The sequence below is a fragment of the Hypanus sabinus genome, chromosome 9, assembly GCF_030144855.1.
Source record: "Hypanus sabinus isolate sHypSab1 chromosome 9, sHypSab1.hap1, whole genome shotgun sequence".
In the NCBI taxonomy this organism is placed as follows: domain Eukaryota; kingdom Metazoa; phylum Chordata; class Chondrichthyes; order Myliobatiformes; family Dasyatidae; genus Hypanus; species Hypanus sabinus.
This window is the reverse complement of record NC_082714.1, coordinates 158,661,631-158,689,413: the sequence shown is the minus strand read 5'-3', so window position 1 is coordinate 158,689,413 and position 27,783 is coordinate 158,661,631. Positions and strand designations below refer to the sequence as shown.

Genomic DNA, 27,783 nt, shown 5'->3' with positions numbered 1-27,783 from the left:
GAGTAAATGTGTCATATACAATCAGCTGCTTGTCCTCAACTATCAGATTTCTGAATGGACGTTGAACACTACCTCAAAATACTTTCCCCTTTTTGCATTACCTATTTAATGTAACACCATATACTGTATACTCGCTCCGTGTATATATATATATATTTCTTTCCATAATTTACGATTGTTAAAAATCTGTTTTGCATTGCAATGGACTGTTGCCCATAACAACAAATTTCAGGACAGATGTCAGTGATGTTAAACCTGATTCTGATACAGGTTTTGATTCTGCCACTTTACATTATATAACATTTGCACGGGTTTAATTACAAAGTTTTTTTTAATTCGGAGATGTTATTGCTAACTTTCCCGCTTAGCTCGTGTGTTTTACCAGCAAACACCGTGATCCGATCCGGATTCGGGTGAAGGCTCAGCGAACGCCTGAAAGGTGTGGACAGCGATCTGCAAAATAACCTTTTTATATATAAAGACATGCCCAGTACTATGTGTGTAGGGCAAAGCAGCTGAGGGATGATCAACCAACAGGAACTGCATAATCTAATTATTTCTGGAGCTTCCTGTCTGCCGGCACAGCTCTCAAGGTTGAAGCTCAGTGTGTGTGTGTGCGAGGAAGAGGATGGACGGTTCTGGACAGGAGTCGTCAGTGTGAAACTGGCGGGCACGAAGAAGCGCTGGAAACCGGGAACCAGCAGCACCCTGACCTCAGCACGGGGGATAATCTCGCCGGGCTCTGACAACTTCTGGATGGAATTGCTGCTTTAAAGCAACAGGTAAAACCATTCAGGGGAACGAACCGTTTCTCCCTCTGACCCGCTTTTTCCCGTCTGACAGTGAAGCCCACCGCCGAGCCTGGCCGTACCCTCACACCACAGACTGGAGGCATTACCGTTGCTGCAGACCGCGGCATTTTCTCCCGATTCAAGACTGCACTTGTGGCAATCATTCCGTTCCCAAACAGTTAAAAATCCTTCAGGGTTAAAGTCAGAGTATGTTTCTTTCATTCTTATTGACACCTCCGCTCTGTAATCACAGTATCTATCAGCTTTCTGACCAAGTCCTTTGAATTTTGTCTACCTTTTGTTAAACATAATGGAGCAATATTCTTCAGTTTATCCCACACTGTCCTTGAATCGGATTTCAAATTTCCCTTTCTGAACTGCCTTCCCGTTCTCGCTTTGAAATGTTGTTGGACTTTCGTTCTTCACATTAGATTCTCTCTCCCTCTCCCTCCACCCCTCCTCTCTCTCCCTCCCCCTCTCCTCTTACTTCCTCCCTTATTCTCTCCCTCTCCCCTTTCTCCCTCCCTCACTCTTCCCTCTCTCTTTCTCTACCCCTCACTCTCTCCCCTCTCTCCACCCCTCTCTCTCTCCCACACTCTCACCCCTCTCCCTGTCCTTCTCTCTCTTCACTCTCTCCCTTTCTCCCAAGCTCTCTTTCCTCCTTCACCTCTCCCCTCCCCTATCTCTCTCCCCCTCACCTCTCCCCTCTCTTTCACTCTCTCTCTCCCTCCCCCTTTCTCTCCTTCCCTCCCCCTCTTTTCACTGTTCCTCTCCCTGTCTGCCTCTCTCTTGCTATGAAATCTTCCCTCTCAATCTTTGGCATTCCTCTCTTTGGCCATTTCCCCCCACCCCACCCCTCCAACACAAACACTCCCTTCTTACCCAAACTCCCCTCACTATCCTATCTCCCCTCATCTCCAAACTCCATCTCTTCTCCACCCCATTTCACAACCAGCACCCCTCACTCCCAGTCAACCCGCTCAGTCCCAATCACCCCCCACACTCATTAACTTCCAATCTCTCTCCCTCTCTCCCCATCACCCCTCTTTCTGTCCCCCCTTCACTCTCCACACCCTCTCACTATGTGTCACACTCAACTTCCTGTCACCCTCTCACTCCCCCAACTCTTCTTCACACCCCTCACTCCCTCTCCCCATCACCCACTGTTTCCATCACTCCTCTCTCCCCATCATCCCCCTCCCCATCAAACCCCCTCTCCCCATCACCCCCCTCTCCCCATCAAACCCCATCACCCCCTCCCCAGTAAACCCCCCTCCTCATCACCACCTCTCCCCATCACCCTCCTTAATTCCATTAACCCCCAACCCTCCTTCACTCCCCATCAACCCCCTCAACCCCGTCACTTCCTTCACTCCCCAACACCCTCCTCACTCCCCCAACTCTTCTTCACACCCCTCACTCCCTCTCCCCATCACCCCTTCACTCCACATCACTCCCTCACTCTCACTCCCTATCACCCTCACTCCACATCATCCCAAACTCCACTTCACCCCCTCACTCTGTATCATTCCCCATTACCCCCTGCCCCCTCTCCCCATCATACCCGCACTCCCTCATTCCCCTCACTTCTCATCAACACCCTCACTCCCATTAATTTCCTATCACCTTCCCCACTTCCTGTCATCCCCTTACTCCATCACCCTCTTACTCCCCCAACTCTTCTTCACACCCCTCACCACCCTCACCCGCTCTCCCTATGACAACCCTCACTCTCTGCCACCACTCACTTCCCATCACTCCCTCAGCCCCTTTAGCCCCTCACTCTCTTCTCTTCCCCTCAGTCTCCATCACCCAGTCTCCCCCTCTCTCCCCATCAACCAACATCAGTCCCCTTCTGCAACCTCACTCCGTGTCACCCCCTCACTCCCCTCTCTCCCTATCACTCCCCCTCACTCCCCATAACCCCCTCACTCCCCATCACTCCATCACTCCCTCACTCCCCATCACTCCCTCCCTCCTCATCACTCCCCATAACCCCCTCACTCCCCCTCACTCCCCCTCACTCCCCATCACTCCCCCTCACTCCCCATCACTCCCCATCACTCCCCATCACCCCCTCACTCCCCATCACTCCCCATCACCCCCTCACTCCTCATCACTCCCCCTCATTCATCACTCCCTCACTCCATCACTCCCCTCACTCCCCATCATTCCCCCTCCCTCCTCATCACTTCCCATCACTCCCTCACTCCCCATAACCCCCTCACTCCCCATACTCCATATCACTCCCCCTCACCCCCTCACTCCCCCCACTCCCCATCACTCGGCTCACTCCCCCCACTTCCCATCACTCCCTTCACTCCCCGTCACTCCCTCACTCCTCATCACCCCCTCACTCCTCACTCCCTCACTCCCCATCACCCCTCTCAATCTGTCACTCCCGTCACTCCCCTCAATCCCCCTCACTCCCTATCACTACCTCATTCCGCATCACTCGCTGACTCCCCGTCACCGCCTCACTCCCCGTCACCCCCTCACACCCCGTCACCCCTCACTCCCTGTCACCTCCTCATTCCCTGTTTCCACCCCCCTTCATGGCCTATCACCCCGACTCTCCATTATGTCCCTATGACCATTCAGTGTAAGTCCTCTCCATGCAAGCAGGCAGGAAGTACAGGAGCCTGAAGACACACACAAAGTTTTAGAAACACCTTCTTCCCCTCCACCATCAGATTTCTGAATGGTCCCTAAAGCTATGATCACTACCTCACTATCTTTGCTCTCTGTTCTTCCACTATTTTTAATATATTTATACAGTATGTATATACACTGTAGTGCTGCCACAACAAAACAAATTTCATGACAGACATCAATAATAATAAATTTGATTCTTGTTCAGTGATGCCTGTTAACCTCTTTAATTAAATTTATTCAACCTGATTCCTTCTTCCTACAAGTCTATTGACCTGGACAACTAACCCTTTTCCTGTCAGTTCCCTTTTTTCTACATTCTCTCCAGCTCTTTCTAATTTTAAATATTCTGAAGTCGTGGAGCATTGCGTAAATCTACAACTGATCCCCTGATGGCTGATGAGAATGATAGCAAAATCTGCAGTGATGGCTAGAGTTAATCCAAATTCTTTCATCACACATGCACGTGAATGTGTGTGTGTGTGTGTGTGTGTGTGTGTGTGTGTCTGTCTGTCTGTCTATATATGGATCTGCGTGTGTGAGTGTGTGGGTCTGTCTATATAGGCATGTGTGTATGTGTATGTCTCTCTCTCTCTCTCTCTCTCTCTCTGTCTATATATGCATCTGCATGTGTGAGTCTGTCTGTCTGTCTATACAGGCATCTGTGTGTATGTGTGCCCGTGTATACAGGAGTGTGTAGTGCACTTGTGTATGTGCGTGTGTATGTGTGTGCGTTCGCATCTGTGCATGTGTATGTGTGCATGTGCGTGTGCATGTGCGTGTGCACGCGCGTGTGTGTGTGTGTGTGTGTGTTTAAATGGATGTCCTGTAGAAAAGATTTATCTGCTGTAAATATGATGATCTGTATGTGTTATTATTTTACTGTGTTTATGTAAATATCTGCTCATATGTCTATCTACCCCTGACTGCTGTCTGAGTCACTTACATTTTTTGCTTTAAGAATGATGAAAGAGAATATTCCTGTCTGATCTATTTAGAGTAAAAGCTCAATAACTGGGGAAAGAGTGAAACAGAATGGAAATATACCATCTTGTACTTGCATCCACACTCATCAACTGTGAGAATCTTACCAATCTGTAACAGTGACGTGCTTAAACTAGCAAACTAACAACATCAGCTAGCAATCGGTATAAATGGCCCTGCAGGTATAGGGAATGGAAGAGGACAATTAATGTAAACAGTACTTCCCCAGAGCCTGAGATGGAGAAATTAATCAAGGGAAACCGAGAAATAGATGTAATAGATTAAAGCTCAGCTTTATTCGTTACATGTACGTCATAACATAGAGCAGGGTTCCCAACCTGGGTTCCATCAACCCCTTGCTTAATGGTGTTGGTCCATGGCATAAAAAAGATTGGGAGCTCCTGACATGGAGTGAAATGTGTCAGTTTGCATAATACAGTACAATCCAAGGATTGCTGAAGGCAGCCCGCAAGGGTCACTATGTTCCCAGTGCCAACATAGCATGCCCACAACTTATTAACCCTTTGGAACCATCTTCGGACTGTGTGAGGACACTGGGGCACCTGGAGGAAACCCACAAAGTCAGGGAAAGAATGAACAAACTCCTCACAGACAGTGAAGGAAGTGAACCCTGGTAATGTAAAGCACTAACCACTACACTACCATGCTGCCCGATCAATGGGCTACGGAGATGGAGGGATTTAGTCACGATGACCAGAAAACCAAAGGCCAAACAATCATAGAGTCACAAGGCGTGTTGACCAATGAGTTGGTCCAAGTACCCACATTTGTTCCTGAACCCTCTGAGGCCCTCCACTGGTCAGGTCGACCATGAATACTGTGTCTCCATGATACACAAGCCAGGGCAGTATGATATGGAGAACAAGCTGTTGCCCATGTAACAGGTTACCCCTCTCCACGCAGCCGATGAGTCCAAAGGAAAGTCACAGACCAATATACAGTCTGGCACCAGCAGTGGCACAGGAGTTGCTAGTCAGTGTTGAACTCAATGTAGGACTGTCTTAAGGACTTCAGCTCCAAATCTTTCCTTGGGGTTTGCTTCTGAAGCCTTCCCCATGAATGAGTATAGTCACAAGGCAGCGTAGGTTTGAGATCCGAGTTTTCCTTCCCCTCGATGAGCTGCCAACCACAGCTGATGAGCCCCATCTGCCCGAAGCGACTGGTTTTAAGGTGCCAGCAACCCGGCATTGCCCTTTCTCCTGTCAGTAGAAACAGCTCCACCGAACTTAGTAGCCAAGCCACACGTGAAGCCCAGGAGCTGAACTTCATTGTCAGAGGCTAATTGAGGCGCACACCAACGGGAGCATTTAATAGGTAGTGGGAGCCTAACACTACCACCTCCTCGCCTGGCAATGACAACCTTAAGGAAACTATAACCCTCTAAACCCCTCCATAGCACAATCCTTTAAAGCGTGGCCTGGGTTCAAATCCAGCCTCTGCCTGTAAGAAATTTGTACATTCTCCTCCAGGTTTTCTGCTTTCCTCTCTCAATTGGTAGGTCAATTGGTCATTGTAACTTGTCCTGTGATTAGGCTAGGGTTAAATCGATGGATTGCTGGGCAGCGAGGCTGGAAAGGCGTGTTCCACATTATAAATCAATCAATCAATCAATCATCTTTGAAGCGTTGTTAATGTGCCCAACTCAGTCTGGTGGAATGGTGCTCTTATGACATCAGCAAAGCTAAAGAGCTGATTGATGACTCCAATAAGGGGAATGAGGGTGAACTGCATCCAGGAGTTGTAAAGGAAGTAGCTGATGGTGATGCACTGTTTCAGTCTGCCTGTACTCTGCAGAGGCTGGAATCCATTTGTAAAGCAGTTAATTATAGGAGAAAACGCGAGGAAATCTGCAGATGCTGGAAATTCAAACAACAACACACACAAAATGCTGGTGGAACACAGCAGGCCAGGCAGCATCTAGGGAGAAGCACTGTCGACGTTTCGGGCCGAGACCCTTCGTCGGGACTAACCGAAAGGAAAGATAGTAAGAGATTTGAAAGTAGTGGGGGGAGGGGGAAATGCGAAATGATAGGAGAAGACCGGAAGGGGAGGGATGAAGCTAAGAGCTGGAAAGGTGATTGGCGAAAGTGATACAGAACAGCAGAAGGGAAAGGATCCTTTCGGTTAGTCCTAACAAAGGGTCTCGGCCCGAAACGTTGACAGCACTTCTCCCTATAGATGCTGCCTGGCCTGCTGTGTTCCACCAGCATTTTGTGTGTGTAATTATAGGAGAAATTCAGTGGAGTTCTTCGAGGATGTAACAAGCAGGTGGATAAAGGGAACCAGTAAATGTAGTGTATTGGATTTCCTGAAGACTCTCTATAAGGGGAAGCCAACAGATGTTGTGTACTTGGATTTCCAGAACACACTCAGCAAGTGGAAGCCAATAGTTGTAATGTATTTGGTTTTCCAGAAGACATTCAATAAAGTAGCACCAATCAATGTAGCCTACCTTGATTTCTAAACGATATTCCATCAAGGGGAACAAGTAAATGGACTGTATTTAGATTTCTAGAAGCCATAGAGTCGAATATAAAATAGCCCTTCACAAGAAAAGCAAGTACCGGATCGGAGTAATATATGGCCAAGGGTTGGATATTGGCTGACGATCAGAAAACAGGGAGCAGCAATAAAGGGATAATTTCGTATCAGCAAACAGTAACTTCAAAATACCACAGGGATCTGTACTGAGACCCCAATCATTTACGATTAATTAGTATAGTATGAAGGCTTAACACTACCTGCCAGTTGAAAACAACTGCCACTGTGTGAGTTATCGACTGGCCCATTTGAAGAAACTTGCAGCATCAAAGTACTGTCATAATATATATAGGGCGTGTGAGGCTCCGCTCAGTATGGACTGGCTCGTGATGGGTACCGTGGACAGATTGGAAGTCTGATGCAGATAGAGTGTCTTCGATAAGTATCTGTGTAACTTGAATGTTTTAGTGTTCGTCTTTCTTTTGTTAATAAATAGATAAAATACTTATCCATAGATGGTGTCTTCTGCTCCATCTACCGAATCTGCAAATCTGCTTCTTTGCAACAGTTAATGACATAAATGGAGGAATTAAGTGAATTGTAACCAGATTTTCTGTCAATATAGAGATGGGTGGTTTAAACAGGTTGCAACGAGGATATTCAAAATCTGAAGAGGGGATCTAGAAAAAGTAAATGGGGAAGTAGTTACAAAAAGGAATATAACGTGAGAAAATGTGAGGTTATGCACTTTGAAGGTGAATATAAGAAGAAAGTTATTATTTAAAACTAGTGGAGCTGTACAGACTTGCAGAGCGAAAGAAGGTAGCTACCCTAGAGAAAACCAAAGGTTATCCATACAGATACACTCAGTGGCCACTTTATGAGATACACCGGCACTGGCGCCAACACAATGCATAAAGGCATTCAGACATGGTCCAGGGGTTCAATTCTTGTTCAGGCCAAACATCAGAACATGGAGGAAATGTGTTCTAAGTGACTTTGATCCGTGGGATGATTGTTGGTGCCAGATGGGGTGGTGTGAGTATCTCAGAAACCGCTGATTGCAGGCCAGAGCCATCAAACGCTCCTCAGGTGTTAACCCTTTCATTCCTCAGATCATTCTAGTGAACCTTTTCTGGGCCATCTCCAATGCCAGCACATCCTTTCTTAGATAAGAGGCTCAAAGTTGTCCAGAGGAGAATGGGTGGGAGTAAATGATGTCAAGATGAGTGTGACTGTGTGCTTGAGTGGGCCAAAAGGCCAGAATGAGTCTGTGATCAATAGATTGAAATTAAACAGCAGAGAGCAGGCAAAAACACCCAGGCAAGCAAACACAGGAAAGAGACCTATTTCTAACTCCAGTAGTCTTGGTTCCAGCACACCTGTAGTCTTGCTCCAATGCACTGGTAGTCCTGAATCAGGTACACCCACAGTGAAGGCTCCAATACCCATGAGAGGAGACTTGAGGGAGATGTACAAGACGATAAGAGGCATAGATTGACTACATAGCCAGAGACTTCTTCCCTGGGCAGAAATAAGTTAATATGAGAGGGCACAATTTTAAGACAATTGGAGGGATGTATGTCAGAGGTATGTTCTTTGCACAGAGAATGGTGAGTGCAAGGAATGCCCTTCCAGGGGTGGGGTGGGGGGGGGTGGTGTGGTAGAGGCAGATACATTAAGGGCATTTAAGACCATAGACGTAGGAGCAGAGTTATTACAGAGATTTTTCGAGAGGCACATAGATGATAGAACAATGGAGAGCAGAGTGAGACTGATCTTCAAGTAGCTTTAAAAGGCCAGCACAAGATCACGGGCCAAAGGTCCTGTACTGTGATGCAATGTTCTATGTCCTATGTTCTGTTCTGTAGACAGCAGGTGTATGTTCAAAATTTCACAGATTCGCTTTCAGAAGAAACAAATCATCATCAAATGGGAGGTGTTTTCAGCAGTGTGTTAAAGGGGAAGGGGGGATGGTGCAGTCAGGAGCTCACTGACAGCAAAGCTGTTAACAATGGCGTGGAATCCATTCAAGGTGACTTGTACCGTGATTCAGCTCCTGCAGACACACACACAGAGGAGCGCAGCAACAGAAAGCAGCGAGAGCTCCTGAGCTGCTAATGAGTATGTTACACATTATCTGGATTAATGACACGCTGTCAGAGCGGTTGTACATTCGCACTTAGCTGAATACACGGCCCGGCTGCCTTACCCTTCTCCCAGGATTCCACATCAGTTTTAATAATGCAGAGATTAATCAATTCACTGATATCAAACCCTGAATCCGAAGCTGATCCAAAGAATCTCTCTGCTGACAAATTGCATTTGCATCATCTTTAACATAGTGACAAATGTCCCAAGGAGATTCAGATCAGCGTAAGGACTATACTATGAATGAGAAGTAGGCCAGATTTAGAATTGAGGTGATTGAAAGTGGAGGAAGAGGTAGAGAGATCAGGGAGGGAAGGAGGGTGAGATGGAGGCATGAAAAGAGCCCGGGGTTCAATAAGTGCAGAGATTTTAAGGGGTCTTAGGACTGGAGTTGGCTATGGAGGTGAAACGTGGCTGGTTACAGGATCTAAGTCTGCAAGTGCATTGGATCCAAGTCTACAGGTGTTTGGGATCCAACACTTCAGACATATTGGAGCCAGTGCTGTAGGTATCAAGATTTCAGGCATAACTGACTCAAGAGTACAGGTGTATTGGGTTTAAGATGGCGCAGAGAAGAGGCGACTCATTGTGGGCAGTTCCGATAAGAATCATCAAATATTCCCGTTCAGTACTACTACAGCTGAAAACCACGTTCACAACTATGGGTGTTTCAGTAAGCAACATCATCTTAAGATGATTAAAAAATCTATAAATACCCAAAATCGAAGGATCTCGGACTACAGATTCAGGTCGTGAGTGCAGCTTCCTTTTAAGGAAGAGGAAGTGAGGAAAGCATGCTGGGTTGCAAGGAAGATTGAAATGCATAGACCCCCCCCCCCTCCAACTCCCAACGACTCTGCTGGTAAATGTATAATCTCTGGAAAATAAAACTGAAGACCTCAGAGTAAGATTACTGTACCGGAGGGACATCAGGGACTGCTGTGTACTTTGCTTCATGGAAACGTGGCTATCCCCCACCATTTCGGATGCAGTGCTGCAGTTCAATTTCTTCACTATTCACCGCAAAGGTAAGACAGCTCAGCTTTTTAAAAGCAGAGGAGTTCAAATGTGTGTTATAATTATCTAATCGACGTGCACAGACCTTGCGGTTCGGTCTCAGTCCTGCTCACCATACCTGGAACATCAAGCAGTCAGATGTCATCCTTTTTATCTGCCGAGGGAGTTTTCTATCGTCAACCTGATCATGGTATACGTTCAACCTCAGGCCAACATCTGGCAGGCGCTGGAGAGCTAAGCTCCATAATCATCAGAAATCATACCCTGGAGCCTTCCCTATCATTGTGGGGGGGCTTCGACCAAGACAGCTTGAAGAAGTCTCTGAGCAACTACCTCCAGCATATCACTTGTGGAACCGGAGCAGCCAACACACCTTACCGCTGTTATATCACCATCAAGAATACTTACCATGCCAATCCATGCACGCCCTTTGCTAAGTCCAATCTCCTGACTTTACTTCTACTCCCAGCATAGAGGTAGAGATTGAAGACCGTAGCACCAGCAGTGAGGACAAGGGAGGCAGAGGAGTGCTTACAGGACAGCTTTGCGTTGGTGGACTGGACAATTTTCAGGGGTTCATCTTTGAGTCTGAATGAATACATCGCAACTGTCACTGACTTTATTAAAACCTGTGTGGATGAGTGTGTGCCTATGAGAACATACTGGACATACCAAAAGCTGTGGATGAACCAGGAGATTCATAGTCTACTGAGGGCTAGGTCTGTGGCATTATAGACTGGTGAGCCAGAACTGTACAAGAAGTCCAGGTACGACCCATGGAAGGTTATCTACAAAGCAGAAGAACAATTTTGATTGAGGCTGGAGAACGAATCGGAAGCACGTCAACTTTGGCGGAGTTTGCTGGCCATTACTTCCTACAAAGCAAAACCTAGCATCATGAATGGTTGTGATACTTCAGTCCCTGATGAGCCCAACACCTTTTATGCACACTTTGAAAGGGAGAATAAAACTGTATCTGTTGTGAATCCCTGCAGCATTCGGTGACCCAGTGATATCTGTCTCAGAGGCCAATGTCAGGACATCTTTCAAGAGGTCGAACTGTCACAAGGTGTAAGGCCCTGATAGAATACCTGGTAGGGGTCTAAAAAACCTGTGCCAACCAACTGGCAGGAGTATTGAAGGACATCTACAGTCTCTCACTGCTGCAGTCCAAGGTTCCTACCTGCTTCAAAAGGGTGATAATCATACCAGTGCCTAAGAAGATCAGGGTGAACTGCCTCAGCAATTATCACCCAAAGGCAGTCACATCCACAGTGATGAAGTGTCTTGAGAGGTTAACCACAGCCAGAATCAGCTGTTGCCTAAACAAGAACCTGGACCCATTGCAATTTCCCTATCACCACAATTGGTCTGCAGCAGGTGTAATCTCACTGACTCTCCACATGGCCTTGAATCACCTGGACAATAGTAACACTTGATCAGGCTGCTGTTTATTGACCACAGCTCAGAGTTCATGCAGTCATACCATCAGGTCTAACCAAAAATCTCCAAAACTTGGGCCTCTGTACCTCCCTCTGCAATTAGGTCCTTGATTTCCTCACCGAGCGACCACAGAACGTGTGGATCGGAAATAACGTCTCCTTCTTGCTCTCCTCGCTGACAATCAATGCTGGTGCACCTCAAGGATGCATGTTTAGCCCACTGCTCTACTCTCTCCACACCTATGGCTATGTGGCCAGGCACAGCTCAAATGCCAACTATAAATTTGCCAACGACACAACTATTATTGGCAGAATTTCAGTTGGTGATGAGGAGGCGTATAAGAGCAAGATAGATCAGCTGGTTGAGTGGAGTCACTCAAAATCAGTAAGGCCAAGGAATTGATTATGGACTCCAGGAAGGGTAAGTCCTCATCAAAAGATCAAAAGTGGAAAAGGTGAGCAGTTTCAAGTCCCTGGCTGCCAACATCTCTGACGATCTATCTTGGGTCCAACATATTGATGCAATTACAAAAAAGGCGTGATAGGGGCTATATTTCATTAGAAATTTGCGGAGAACCGGTATGTCACCAAAGATACTTACAAATTTCTATAGATGTACCATGGAGAGCATTCTAACTGGCTGCATCACCGTCTGGTACAGAGGGACCACTGCACAGGATTGGAAAAAGCTGCAGAAAGTTGTAAACTCAGTCATCTCCATCATCTGCACTAGCCTCCCAGCATCAAGGACATCTTCAAAAGTGATGCCTCAAAAATGCAGCATCTGTCATTAAGGATCTCCATCACACAGGACATGCCTTCTTCTCATTGCTATCATCTAGAAGGAAGCACAGGGGCCTGATCGTTTTAGAAACAGCTAGCTTCTTTCCTTCCATCATCAGATATCTGAATGGACAGAGAATCCACAAATTGCACTACTTACTTAATTTATTTTTATACCTATGCTTATTATTGTATGCTTACTGTGTATTTATTGCATTGCACTGCTGTCATGAAAACAAATTTTACAACACAAGTTGATGATATGAAACCTGATTCTGATTGGATCCAAGACTACAAGTGTATTGGAGGTATCAAGGCTGCGGGTGTACCTGATTCAAGACTACGGTTATATTGGAGCCAAGAAGACAAGATACCTTCTCGATGGTCTCCTCAGCAAACACCTGCCACCATTATCAATCACTCAATCACATCACCTCTTAGCCATCTCGATTCTCATGAATGGAAGATGCTTGTTTCATCTTTGTGCCCTTGTAAATCACAAAGGAGAGTGCAGTGCAGTTACGTTTTAGCAGGAGAGGAATGTCTTAACAAACCTTAGGTGAACCCTCCTTTGTCATATACAAGGGAGCTGCTATGTTCTGTAACTCCAAAACTGGAATCTCATTGAAAGCAAAAAGATGAGAGCCCAGGAGAACTTGTCCTGGTTTCGCTTTTGCTTTAAGTGAGGCACACACATATCACATGGTAGCGACACGATGTATGCAATTTACTGATTGTTACATATAACCCATAATGAATTATTTAACTGAACAGAGAATGCTTAATCAAACAATATATTTACAATATTACACAAATACTACTGAAATATTAAATACACAATGGGAACCACTTAAAATATGCTTGTTATCAGAATCAGGTTTATTATCGCTGACATTTTCATGATATTGTTTTCCAGAAGCAGTACAGTGCGATATATTGAAAATGCCTCAATAATCAGGAGAGCTGGGTTGGAAGTACGCAGTGTCTCCTCATCTTGGTTTTAAAATGAGTGGAGATTTGATAGAAGTATACTAAATAACAACAGGTATAGTTCCTCTCTGCACCTTGCTTGGGCACAGGCAACAGCCTTGCCATTTCCTTTAGCATTTGTCTGCTTTTACGAGGCCGATTTGTAACACTCAACCTTCCATGAAAGCCAATGGAGCCGGTTGGATTTGAACCTGGGACCTCTTGTTCTGAAGTCCAGGTGTGAATACCACCACACCACCAGCAGAGACAAGAACATAGACAGGATAATTGCAAGCATGCTTTTCCCACTGAGTTTGGGTGAGGCTTGAACTAGAGCTCATAGTTTAAGGGTGAACGCTGAACTGTGTAAGGGGAACATGGGAGGGACCCTCTTCACTCAGAGGGTGCTGAGAAGTGGAGAGAGCTGCCAGTGGAAATGGTTATTAGGATTCCATTTCAACATTTAAGAGAAATTTGGATAGGTAAATGGATGGAATTGAATTGAATTGACTTTATTTCTTACGTCCTTCACGTACGTGAGGAGTAAAAATCTTTACATTACATCTCCATCTAACTGTGCAATCACAGTAATTTATAATAAATAGAACAGTCAATGTAATATAGAGTACAGTCAAATCAGCATGAATTAACCAGTCTGATGGCCTGGTGGAAGAAGCTGTCCCGGAGCCTGTTGGTCCTGGCTTTTATGCTGCGGTACCGTTTCCCGGATGGTAGCAGCTGGAATAGATTATGGTTGGGATGATTTGGGTCTCCAATGATCCTCTGGCCCCTTTTTACACACCTGTCCTTGTAAATGCCCTGAATCATGGGAAGTTCACAACTACAGATATGCTGGACTGTCCGCACCACTCCCTGCAGGGTATGGAGGGCTATGGTCCAAGTATAAGTCAACGGGTCTAGACAGATTAATAGTTTAGCACGGACTAGATGGGCTGAAGGGCCTATTTCTGTGCTGGTGGTGTTATATGACTGTAACTTTAAAGGAATGTCCCTTTTTTCTGAGACTGTGCCCTCGGATTTTCAACTCTCCTACTGATGGTAACATCCCCTCCACATCCACACTGTCCAAGACCTTCAGCATCTGTCTAGTCAGTTTCAATGCGATTCCTCCCGTTATCCATCAGGTACAAGCCCAGAGGCATCAGACACTAGTCATATGTTATCCTTTCATTCCCAGAATCTTTCCTATGAACTTCCTCTGGACTCTCTCCAGGGTCAGCGCGTGCTTCCTCAGATGTTATGGAGGAAGTTCACTGAGGCTAAAAGTGCCAAAGTTCAAAGTATATTTATTATCAAAGAATGTATAAATTATACAACCTTGGGATTTGTCTGCTTACAGGCAGCCACAATACAAGAAATCTGAAAGAACCCAATTTAAAAAAAGCTAACACTTTATGTGCAGAGAGAAAAAAACAACACAAATCGTGCAAGCAATAAAGGCAAGCCTCAACATTCAGAATGAGAGTGAGTCCATAGACCCGAAGCCCAGAGCAACCTCGGCCTCAGTTCTTCACACGGCGGGGGCAAAGCATTGCAAAGCTCGCAGACACAAAGCCTGAGCAGGATGTAGCCTTGACCTCTGCGCTGGGTCTGATCACCGGGTCATCTCCCGCTCTACGACCCAGTTCCCCCCCAACCCCACCCCACATCGATACACTTTGGGCCTGAACTTAAGCCGCATTCTGACCCATACCCAACCTTTCCAAATCAGCACAGCTCTGAAATTGATTCAGTGTTTTAGGTGGACTGGCTCTGAAACTCAGCTTACCCAGTACGGGGAAGTACAATACGGTGAAAGACATAGCTCAACAGAATAAAAGAGTTTCAAATTATGAAAAGGTGCATATGGCTGAGAGAATCGAAACGTGCCCAGCAGTTGAGTTGACAATATCGGGTAGACCATAGACACAGAATGAACATGAGAAATGAGGGGGAGTGTAACCTTCTTGCACTCATAGCTGGAAGCTGTGGGCCCCAAGGTCAATTTAGAACAAGAGGCAGTATCATACACCTGGACAGCTCTGTGTGCCTGAATAGCAATATTTAAGTGTGTGTGTGTGTGTGTGTGTGTGTGTGGGGGGGGGGGGGGGGGTTAGCGGCTCTGTACTACAGGTAACTGGGTAGGATGAGTATTTCCAAGCATCCATCTATCAATCTATCCATCTATCTATTTATCTATCTATCTATCCTATACATTTGGAGGTACAGCATGGAACAGGCCTAATTTAATCCTAGCATCATCAAGGACAATTTACAATAACCAATTAACCGACCAACTGGTACGTCTTCGGACTGTGGGAGAAAACCAGAGCACCTGGAGGAAACCCATGCAGTACTGATGAGGGAAGAATTGGAATTGGTTTGTTATTGTCACATGGACTGAGAGGCAGTGAGAAGCTTGTCGCGCATACTGTTCATACAGATCAAATAGTTGCACGGTGTATTGAGGTAGAACAGGATAAAAAAACAACAGCAATGCAGAATGAAGTGTAACAGGTACAGAGAAATGTTAAGTCAGAAGGCCATAACGAGGTTGATCATGATGTTGAGAGTCCATGTTATTGTACAAGATGTCTGTTCAACGGTTTTATACCAGAGGAATGCAAGGTGTCTTTAGGCCTGGTGGTGCATCTCCAGAGTTAAATAGAGTCAGTACATAAGCTGTGGGCAGGATTAGCCGGGTAGCTATTTGGTTTTCTGTCCTCTTCTCTGCTTTCCGTGGACCAAAGAGATTGTCCCATGTCTATTTTCCAGAGATTTCCATGGCAGGCTGTGCAGACTTCTGCACATCCCACACCCGGGCTGGCACGGCGGACGAGCAGAGGTACGGGGTCCGTTCCTACCTCCACCTGTTCTACGAGGACTGCACTGGATCGGTCCTGGAGGATGAAGACCCCGTGGGGTCAGGGGCAGAGCGCTCGCACAGTAACTGGCGCTCTGCCCTCTGGAAGGTAAGCATTCTGGAACAACAGAAGACTGGGCGACTGGCAGGAGGCCAAGAATAGGAAGAAAGGAGGGTTTTACTGAGTTCAGTAGTTGGTACATATTGGAGTCCATTATTAATTGAAATGAATTGAACTTCATTTTATTGTCATTTAGAAACCACAACTGCAATGCAGTTAAAAAATGAAACTGTGTTCCTCCAGAATGATATCACAAAAGCACACGACAAAACAGACTACACCAGAAAATCGACATAACGTTTGGCAATCCCCAAATCCAGAGTCCGGAGAGGCTGCTGTGTATTAATATCACGCTACCATCTTAGCACGTTCCCCGGAAAGGAGCTCCAAATCCACCAGACAAAACAAGACTACCCAGTCACACCAAGTCAGGAGACCAACTCTACCACCCAAAAAACCAAAAAATAAAGCTACAAGACCTACACAAAACCATATAGTTGCATATAGTTATTGCTAACGTATAGTTACAACAGTGCAAACAATACCATAATTAATTTAAAAAAAGATAGACCATGGGCACAGTAAAAAAGTTAAACATGAAGTTTGGGGGTACTTGGAGGCACATGATAAAATAGACCAAGGTCAGCATGGTTTCCTTAAGGGGATATCTTGCTTGACAAATCTGTTGGAATTATTTGAGGAACCAACAGGCCAGATAGTTAGACAAAGGAGCGTCAGAGGATGTTGGTCACTTGGATTTTCAGAAGGGCTTTGACAGGCTTCTGAATAAGATGCAGTAAGAGCCCATGGTGTTATAGGGTAAGATACTAGCATAGATAGAAGATTGACATCCTGGCAGGAGGCAAAGAGTGGGAATAAAGGGAATAAAGAGCCTTTGCTGCCGGTGACTAGTGGTGTTCCACAGGGGCTGGTGTTGGTACCGCTTCCTTCTACATCATATGTCATTGATTTGAATGATGGAATTGATGGCTTTGTGGCTCGGTTTCTGAAGCTAATTCACCATGCAGGTGAAAAGGGATGTGGGAGTACTCGTGCAGAATTAACTTCCAGTTTGGGTTGGTAGAGACAAGGGTAAATGCGGTGCTAGCATTCATTTCAGGAGGACCAGAATATAAAAGCAGGGGTGTAATGCAGAAGCTTTACAAAGCACTGGTCAGACAACACGAACTATTGTGAGCAGTTCTGGGCTCCATATCTAAGACAGGATGTACTGGTATTGGAGAAGGTACAGACGAGGTTTCCAGAAGCTGACATGCCAATGAAAGGGTTAACACGTGAGGAGCTTTGGATGGTTCAGAGCTGTATTCACTAAGTTTAGAACGAGGGGGTAATCTCATTGAAACTTACCCAGTACTGAAAGGCCTAGATAATGTTGAATGTGGAGAGGGTATTTCCAATAGTGGGGGAGTCCAGGGCCAAAGGGCAGAGCCTCAGAATAGGATAGAATTGAAGAGGAATTTCTTTAGCCAGAGGTGTTATGTTTTGTAACTTCAAAACATTAAATTAATTCAAAGAAAGCATGGGGAGTCTGAAATGCAAGTGTAACTTGCAGTTTACTTTAAGCGAGACACCGCATTATCACATGGTAGCATGATAGTGCGGTGTCTCGCTTAAAGTACCCTCGCATGATGGTGTATGCTATTAATGTATTTTTATGTATAACCAGTAATTAATTATTTAAAGGATCAAGAATACTTAATCGAACAATATATACAAGATTACTGAAATGTTATTGAAATATTAAATACATAACAGTCCCTTCTTAGCTATAAACTCCAACTCAATATACAATGCATCTCAACTATATTATTATACAGTATATTATATAGTGCAGCTACAATATACAGCCATCCACATCAGCATAAATGTTAAATTGTCCCATTTAGGCTGAATGATTTCATTGCTTTGGAGACTTTCTTTCTTTTGTGGGATAAAGACCTTCTTGAGGAGGGGGATCACTCTGCTTGGCAGGTGAGACTTGTGGCTGGGAAAATGATCTCAGGTTCTGATGCCTCCTCTGTGGTGGTTGTAGGAGTTGACTCAGAGATGGCAGGAAATGGTTCTGACAGCTCTGGACGCCTTTCTTCTCCTTTTCTCTCTGGATCTACTTTGATCCCTTTCTTTTTCTCTCTCATGTTCCTTCTTTAACTCTTCGTCTAGTGTGTGCATCTTGATCTTGGGAAGGTACATTTAGTAGTGCACTAGAGTATTTGCTTATTAATCCTTCTATTGCTCCCTTTACAATCTGATTTCTCCTCTTGGTTTCCTCATCCACAACATCCTCTGATGAATCCTCAGTTTTCATGTCTCTATTGACTCCTTTTTTTGACCTACCATTCATACAGCTGGGCTTTGGTCTTTGCATCTACTTTTACAAGCAGCTTTTTATCTACCACGTGAAGTTCATGCAATAACCTGAGTGCACACAGAACAGATTCTGGTTCATTATACTAACAAAAGCCAAATACTTGCAACTTTCCTGAAGCTCCTTGAACTTTCTTCCAGCTTAAAACCGAGCCATATTTCGCAAGTAACTGCCTGATTAACATATCAGAAGCTTTCTCAGATGTGTTACCTACAAAAACTGTTGTAGTCGGACCACTGCTGTCATCACCTTCACAATTCCTCTTTGCAGCCCAGTTCTTCCTTGGGTCCAATATGCTTTCCAACCCATTGGCACCAACACCTGTTTGTCTTCTGTTGGGCAATGGTTCATCGTGTTCAGTATGGAGACAGGTACGGCAACATCCAGTAGCTTCCTTAATTAATTTTCAGGTGACTTTAATGTAGGGGGTGTGACGTGCAAATAGTGGATGGACGTCCAGTCAAGCTGTGGTAGTCTCAGCCAATCACACCTTCATAATGATGGTGCTTCTGGTTTTATCACATACAAGCCCAATGTGGCTTGTTGGTTGTTGTATTTCACAGTTACAGATGTCATTCCCACAGGAGTCATCTTTCTCAAGTATAAATTCTTAGTTGGATATCTAAAGGCTTCAGTTTACTATCTGTGAAATGCCATTCAAACTCTTTTTATGGAAAGATTGAACAGCTGAACCAGTGTCCAATTCCATTTTAATAAATTTGCTGTTCACTTCTGGTGTAAGCCATATTACTTGTCCATTGTTAGTTTTCACACTCTAAATCTCAAAGCCACACAGTCCTGTGTCACTCTCATCATTATCAGATTTTTCATCAACAGTGTGCAGGTAAGTGCTCTTTCTGAAACTCCAACTTGTACTGTTATCATTTTTGCTTCCCTGTGCAGACCGTTTGTTTTTGTCTCAATGTTTTCTACTTCCTTGCATTTTCTACAAGTTTCACCTTTAAATCTGCATTTGTTTGGGGTATGTGAGCCCCGGCCACAATGGTGACACAATTTGTTCGGCCAGGCTGGTTTCTGTTTAGATGATGCAATTTTGTTCACACTGACTTTCATTCCTAACTGCAACTCAATTCTGTCTCTGTCTGCTGTTTCCATTGAAACCACAATTTTGATTACTCTTCTGAATGTAAGCTGAGTTTCAATTAGGAGCTGTTTTTGAATGCTTTCTTTTAAGATTCCACAGACTAAACAATCTCTCAGTGTATCATTAAGACCATTATACTTCAATTCAGCCACGTATGCTGAAATGGACTGCCTTCTTTTTGATTCTGCTTATGAAACCAACAGTGGCTCTGCCTCCCAGTCTTCCTGCATCACTTTTACAAGAACACGAAAGCTCATTTCTGATGGTTTGGTTGGAGCAGTCAGACTTCGAAGCAAACTGTAAGCCTTTAAACCCAATGCACTTAACAAAACCAGCACTCGCTTCTATGGCTATTTCATTTGCTTCAAAATACTGTTCCAGTAGCTCAGTATACATGAGCCAATTACCCGATGTGTCATCAAACTCATCAATCTTTCCAATGTACCCAGCCATTTCTTTTTTTTTAACGATTATTTTCACCTGGTACTCACAGCTTATGCACTCTGAATTCTTACGTTTACTGCCTTATAAAAACCTCAGTCGTGTCCTCCCTTCTGAAGAGCTTGTGCAGGTTGCCTTTATCTTTATCAACAGTCTCTCCATGTGCTGGGCTGCCTTTTTCACTTACCAATGCTCCCGCTGCCTTTTATTTCACTTTGAACTTCTCACTCCGTTTTAACTGATCGGTAGCCGTGTCAGGTTCGTTTTAAAAATACCTCGTCAGCAATGTTATGTTTTGAAAAATCAAAACATTAAATCAATTCAAAGAAAACACAGGGAGTCTGAAATTCAAGTGTAACTCAAGTTTACTTTAAGCAAAACGCACACGTATCACGTGGTAGTGTGATGACGTATACAATAGATGTATTTATATGTATAAACTAATTAATTACTCAAACAAACAAGAATATTTAATCAAACTATATATATATAAAAATATATATATACACACACACAATTACTCAAATGTTACTGAAATATTAAATACACAACAAGAGGGTGGTGAATTAATGGGTATATTTACTTTATTGTCACCAAACAATTGATATTAGAGCGTACAATCATCACAGTGATATTTGACTCCTGATGAAGGGTTTCAGCCCGAAACATCATCACTACCTCCTCCCATAGATGCTGTCTGGCCTTCTGAGTTCTGCCAGCATTTTGTGTTTTTATTTTACAGTGATATTTGATTCTGCACTTCGCACTCCCTGAATTACAAATCAAAGTAAATATAATAAAAATTTGAATTATAAATCATAATTAGAAAATAGAAAAGGGAAAGTAAGGTAGTGCAAGTCAGGTCCGGATATTTGGAAGGTACGGCCCAGATCCGGGTCAGAATCTCTTCAGTAGTTTTATCACAGTTGGAAAGAAGCTGTTCCCAAATCTGGCCGTACGAATCTTCAGGAAAGTAGAGTTTGATGGGTTCTTGATTTAGTAAGGGTGACAAAGAATATGGGGAGCAGGCAAGAGAATGGGATTGAGAGGGAAAATAAATCAATGATAATCAAATGGTGGAAGAGATTTGACGGGTCGAAGGGCTTAACTCTACTCCTGAATCCCACAGTTTTATTGCCACCACAAATCTATTCCTGTGAACAACACCTCCACCAACATGAAATGTCCCCAAGGCACTTGGCAAAATTTAACATTCGGTGAGATTTTGGACAGGCAACTAAGAGCTTGTTCAAATACAGGATACTGGAGGAACTCAGCAGGTCAGGCAGATCTGTGGAGGGAAATGGAGAGTCAATGTTTAGGGTCGGGACCCTTCATCTGTACATCCACTGCGTTCCCCACAAGTTCACTTTTGACTCCAGATGACAGCATCTGCAGTGTCTCCAGTTTGTTCCAACAGACAGTTTCAAGGAACAAGTGTAATTCTCTGTATTATTATTGTCACAGATGTGTCAAAATACAATGAAAAACTTTTGTTTGCATGCCATCTCGACAAATCACTCCATACATGCGAGGTTCTTAATAAAGTGGCCATGAAGTGTATATCTCTTCTGTTCTGTTATTATTGCATAGCCATGGGTGATTGTTTCAATAAGCGGAGGTTGGAAATTCCTTCCCATTCTAGTCAGCTTTTCATTAAGATGGGCCCTTCAGCCCATCTTTTCCATACTGAACAAGGTGCTGGTCCCAATTTCCTTGCATCTGGCCCATAATCCCTTCTTAAACTTTCCTATCCAAAGCAACACGCACACAAAACGCTGGAGGAACTCAGCAGGTCAGGCAGCATCTGTGGAGGAGAACAAGCAGTTGACATTTCAGGCTGAGACCTTTCATCGGACCTGGGAAGGAAGTGGGGGGGGGGGTAAGAAGCCAGAACAGGAAGATTGGCAAAGGAAGGAGTGCAAGCTGGCAGTTGATGGGGTAAGTGGGAATTGGTGTGTGATGAGGTAAGAATCGGGGAGATGATAGGTGAAAGAGACAAAGAAGGAATCTGATAGGAGGGGATAATGGCCCATGGAAAGAAGGGATGGAAGAGGGAGGCGATGGGTAGGCGAGGAGAGTAGAAGATGAGAGAGGGGGACCATAATGAGGAATGGAGAAAGAGAGAAGTGGGGGGGGGAAAGGAGAAATTAACAGAATTTGGAGAAATTGACGCTCATGCCAACAGGTTGGAGGCTACCCAGACAGATTAGGAGGTGTTGCTCCTCCAACCTGAGTATTGTCTCATTCTGTCCTTGGCTCAAGATTCTCAGCCCAAAACTTCAACAGTTTATTCTCCTCTGTAAATTCTGCCTGACTGGTGAGTTCCTCCAGCGACTGTTTATTCCCCTCCGTAGGTGCTGCCTGACTGGTGAGTTCCTCCAGCGACTGTTTATTCCCCTCCGTAGGTGCTGCCTGACTGGTGAGTTCCTCCAGCGACTGTTTATTCCCCTCCGTAGGTGCTGCCTGATTTGCCGAGTTCCTCCAGCATTTTCTGTCTGTTACTCTGGGTTCCCAGTAGCTGCAAAATCTCTTGTATTTAAGTGCAGTCGGGTGTTAATTCTTTTATGAGATGAAATTCCCATAAATTCAATCATTTAATGAGATACACACTGAACTGATTTGTATTTATTGATTGAGGTACAGCATGGAATGGGCCATTCCAGCCCGTAAAGGTCGCGCCACCCAGCAACCCCAATTTAACCCTAACCCAAGCACAGGACAATTTACAACGACCAATTAACGTGCCATTACGTTTTTTGGCCTGCAGGAGAAAACCTAGAGCAACCTGGAGGAAACACACGTGTTCACAGGGAGAACGTAGTAACTCCTCCCAGGCAGCAGAGGAATTGAACCCGTGTCGCCTGTACTGTAGCTGCCACGCTACCGAGCCGTCCCATCACCTAAATCAACTTTCAATGGCTCGACAACTCATGCTCCCGGTGTTATTTGTTTATTTTGTATCTCTGCATTTTACTTTCTTACGCCCATTGGTTGCTTGTAGATTTCCATCGATTATTGTAGTTCTTCGTTACAGTACAAATGCCTGCAAGAAAAGGAATCTCAGGGTGGTACTGGTAGTCTGATAACAACTTTATTTTGAAATTCAAACTTTGATGTTATCCCACATGGAGCAGTTCCTTTCTATTGAGAGAGTTGCTGGGGGTGGGAGGGGGAGTTGGCTTCTTGCGGGCAAGAGAACTCTATAAACCTTTGAAAATGTGAATCAAACTGTAACCTGTTCAAGGACAGTCTTAGCAGCAGCAGATCTATAAGTGCCAGTCTTCCACAGGGGAAAGTGCATTTAGAAATGGCCCCTGGTGCAGACGCACAATGCTTTCTGATGACTCATCTCAGTGGATAGATTCGACTCTTGCTGAATCAAATATCAGCACAGCTCCCACTAAAAAAAAGGCTGACTTGAGTCATCCACACGTACAAACATTGCATCTTTTGAATGCCTTGAGCGTAACAGTATGCCTCAAGATGATCCGCAGGAGCATAATCAATCACATAACTGTCTTATGATGTTCCGATCCACAAGAAGAGATGCTGTAACAGGAGGTATTACACTTTGTGAAGGAGCTGGGTACTGTGAAGCAAAGTGAAGTTTGGGAATGAATTCTGTTCCATTGGCGTTTGACAGACCCAACAATGACTTGCGTAGTTGGAGTGATTTCCAGGGCAAGCAAAGGGTCAGGCTCACAGAGAGGCAGGTATCTCTGAGTTCTGCATTCCGGAGAGGAGGGGTAGGGGATGGGAGGAGGGAGGCAAATGACCACTGAGGAATTTGCAAACATAACTGAGAAGTTTGTTATTAAGCCCTCGTGGGTCTGTTTGTACATCATAAATTGGGGGACCGCTTCATCGAGCGCCTCCGATCCAACAGTCAAAAGCAGAACTTCCCAGTGAAGATTTGTGGCAAATATAACTATATGAAATATATGTATAGTATCAGAAATACAGATTGTGGAAATGTTTGTTTGATGATGAACTTCAATAAAAAATAAATTACAAAAATAACATTATAATTCCCAATCCCATTCCCATTCTGATATGTCGGTCCCTGGCCTCCTCTTATCCCAAGATTGGAGGTGGAGGAACAACACCTGATCTTCTATCTCGGTAGCCTCCAACCTGATGGCATGAACATCGATTTCTCCTTCCAGTTAAAAAATGTTTCCCTCACCATCCCTTCTTATTCTATGCCCCACTCTAGCCTCTTACCTCTTCTCACCTGCCTATCACCTCCCCCTGGGTCCCCTCCTCCTTCTCCTTTCTCTTCTCCTATCAGATTCCTTCCTCTCCAGCCCTTTACCTTTCCCACCACCTGGCTTCACCCATCACCTTCCAGCTATCCCCCTTCCCCAACCCCCACCTTTATATTCTGGCGTCTTCCCCCTTCCTTTCCAGACCTGAAGAAGGGTCTCAGCCTGAAATGTCGATGGTTTATTCATCTCCATAGTTGCTGCCTGACCTACTGAATTCTTCCAAACTCTTGTGCATGTTGCTTTGGTTTTGTTTTATCTGATTTTGGTTTTTGATTCTAATTGTCACGTGTATGGCATGTATGGCGAAAAGCTCGTCTTGGGTACCGTTCCCACAGATCAAATCATTACACAGTGCATTGAGCTAGAACAAGGTAAATAATTTAATTAATTAATTAGATAGATAGACAGATAATTAAATAGATAACAAATAAAAAATATAAAAATAATAGATAGAACAGGGTAAAACAATAACAATGCAGAATAAAGTGTAAAACTTACAGAGAAGGTGCAGTACAGGTAAAGAATAAGATGCGAGATCCTAACGAGGTAGATTGTGAGGCCCCGAATCCATCAAGAGTGTGATAATATCAGGTAGAAGCTCTCCTCGAGCCTGGTGGTATGTGCTTTCAGGGTTTTGTATCTTCTGCCCGAAGGGAGCGTGGGGAAGAGAGGAAGTCTGGAGTGGTTGTGCTTCTTTGATAATGCTGGGAGATAGATTCCATAGAGACGAGGCTGCTTCCTGTGATGTGTCCACAACCCTCGGTAGTTTCTTGCGATCACGTGTAAGTAGTTGCCATGCCGAGCCAGCCAGAATGCTTCCAATGGTGCATGGATAAGAATTGGTAGGGCCTACAGGGGCATGCTGAATTTCTTTAGCCTCCTGAGGAAGTATGGGTGTTGGTGAGCTTTCTTAGCTGTGACCTGACTATTGAGGGTGGCAGAGTGGGAGGGGTGAATCCCTGATGTCCTGGCAATTAGAAATGCTCTCCCATAGGGCGAGAAGCTAGTGAAATTGCTCCATTCCTCGGATGGGCAAAACCAGAATCAGGAGGTAGATCAACATTGTTCCCCTTGTTGTGTTGCAGGTAGGCCTGTCAGCAGGGACCATCCTCTTCCTCGTCGGCATGGCAACCGTCACCACTGGATACCTGGTACCCCCGAAGATCGAAGGCATTGGAGAAGATGACTTCCTCGTGGTAGACAAGCGGGCTGTCGAGTACAATGAGGCCCTCGAGGTCAGCAAGCTGGTCGGCGCCATTCTCTTCAGCGTGGGCGGCACGGCGATAGCGGCATGCGTCCTGGTCCTGACCATCTCCAGGCACGTCCCCAGAGATGAGGAGAGACAGTTTTCCCCCATCCTGAAGGAAGGACCACAGCACAGACAACACAAAGCGGTTGTAAAGACTGGGTCGCCGGGGAGCGCCCATATCCCCGTTGGCTTTACTCGGGTACAAAGTGTGCAGCCCAAGACAGGAACATGAGGGGGCACATCCAAGCCCTTCTGTAACTGGTCATCCCTGTAATAGCTGAGGCCCTCACCAAATGACCACATTTCCACACAGTGACTTCAAGCAGGGTTTCTTTATAAACGTTGGACCCCAGTGTTTTTCCCTCCACCCTGCTTTTCATAGACCCAGAGATACTCCAATGCAGTGCCCAACATTATCAAGTCTGCTGTGGCAGTGTTAGACTTCTTCTGCCTTTTTGTGCCCTTTGACCTCTTTCACCCCACCATTGCTTCCCTTGCTTACACTGGACAAAGACCCAAGTCCTGCGATTTCTGTCCTACTCTCTACCTCCTTTAATGTGCCCCTCAAACCCTACCTCTGACTAAGCCTTCAGTCACCTGGACTATCATGGGAGTCAGTTCTTTTCCCCATCTTTCCTTACAAGGAGGAAAGGTATTTCGGCCCATTGATTCTGTACTGGCTCTAGGATAATCCCATTCTGCTACTAATTTTCCCTTAAATCTATTCGTCCCTCATTACAATCAATACCACCCCAGACTCTGCCCATCAGCCATACACTAGGACAGGGTTCCCAACCCTTTTTATGCATGGACCCCTTCAAATTAACCAAGGGGCCTGTTCACCCCACGTTGGGAACCGCTGCCATAGGGGGAGCCTGACCAATTAATCTAATAACCTACCAACATGATGTCTTTGAAATGTGGGAGGAGATCAGAGCACCTTGAGGAAACCCACACGGACTAAGGGAGAACATGCAAGTTCCATACAGACCACCCCATAGACACCCAGATGCATCTGGAGATTCATTTCTGTCTCCAGCAGACAACTGTGTGGGGTTACCACCTTTCATCTGCATGCTGTCTCTTGGAGCTGTCGTTAGTGTAAACATTGTAAGTTATTCACAGGACATGGATATCACAGGGAAGGCTGGAATTTCTTACCCTTCCTTGATTGCCATTGAACTGTCTCCTGCATATCCATTTTGGAGCCAATACCTTCTCCCAAAGGCCTCAATGAAACCAAAATTTTAGACCATGAAATATAGGAGCAGTATGAGGCTATTCAGCCCATCAACTCTGCTTCACCCTGGCTGTTTTTGTTTCAACTCTGTTCTCCCGCCACCCTTAACTCTCTTACCAATCAAGAACCTATCAGTCTCTGCCTTAAGCACACCCAGTAACTTGGCCTTCTCAGCCATCTGTGGCAACAAATTCATCACCCTCTGTCTTAAGAAATTCTTCCTCATCTCTGTTCTAAAGTTGGGGGGGGGGGGTCCATTTATTCTGAGGCTGTACCCTTGGAAATTAGTTCATAAATCAATTTTCATTAACGTAAACAACACCTTTAGTAACTAATGTGAAGCGAAACCTTTAACTATTAAAACAGTCGGAGAAGTGTTAATCACTAAGTGACAGGGAACAGCAGGAGAACGGGGTTGAGACAGAAAATAAATCAGCCACGTTCAACTGGTGGAACAGATTTGATAGGCCAAATGTCTGGAATCTGCCTTTTTGTTCTACGGACACAGTTTCTGATGGAAACACCCTCTCCACATCCAGTCCATAATAACAATTTAACAATAACCTGAAGTTTCCACAGTAGCCTTTTAAATTCCAGATCTACTTTATAAATAGAATTTCAATTTTCATCTGCTGTGCTGGGATTTGAACTCAGATACCCGAGTCCATTCACCCAGCCCCGTTCACTACAAGCCAAATAACGAGACTACAGTGTATCGCATGACCTGTTCCACAAGGGCTGTGGTTATGTCCTCCTAAGGTGTAGTGTTCTGATCACGATGGACTCCACCTTCATCCCAAAACTGTTTTGTCACCACCTCATGAGATACAAGGAAAGAAAATATGTAAATAAAGAACCACATCACTACCCACTGCA

The 27,783-nt window shown here is 44.9% G+C and overlaps 1 protein-coding gene across 2 annotated transcripts; it reads left to right on the top strand.

Annotated features, from left to right (window-relative positions):
* The first annotated feature begins 588 nt into the window (after positions 1 to 588).
* LOC132398951 (neurensin-1-like) lies at positions 589 to 27,783 on the top strand. 2 transcript variants are annotated; one of them, XM_059978791.1, is made up of 4 exons: positions 589 to 782; positions 13,239 to 13,367; positions 16,067 to 16,263; positions 25,504 to 27,783. In XM_059978791.1, exons 3-4 carry the CDS (start codon positions 16,075 to 16,077, stop codon positions 25,897 to 25,899), a joined length of 585 nt encoding a protein of 194 aa, XP_059834774.1. In that variant the 5' UTR covers positions 589 to 782; positions 13,239 to 13,367; positions 16,067 to 16,074; the 3' UTR covers positions 25,900 to 27,783. The 2 variants fall into 2 exon arrangements, with proteins under 2 accessions (XP_059834774.1, XP_059834773.1); XM_059978790.1 differs by lacking the exon at positions 13,239 to 13,367.

Coding starts and splice junctions, on each gene's coding strand:
- LOC132398951 (XM_059978790.1), top strand. CDS start 16,075: ATGGCAGGCTGTGCAGACTTCTGCACATCCCACACCCGGGCTGGCACG. Junction 16,264..25,503: donor GGCGCTCTGCCCTCTGGAAG/GTAAGCATTCTG, acceptor GTTGTGTTGCAG/GTAGGCCTGTCAGCAGGGAC.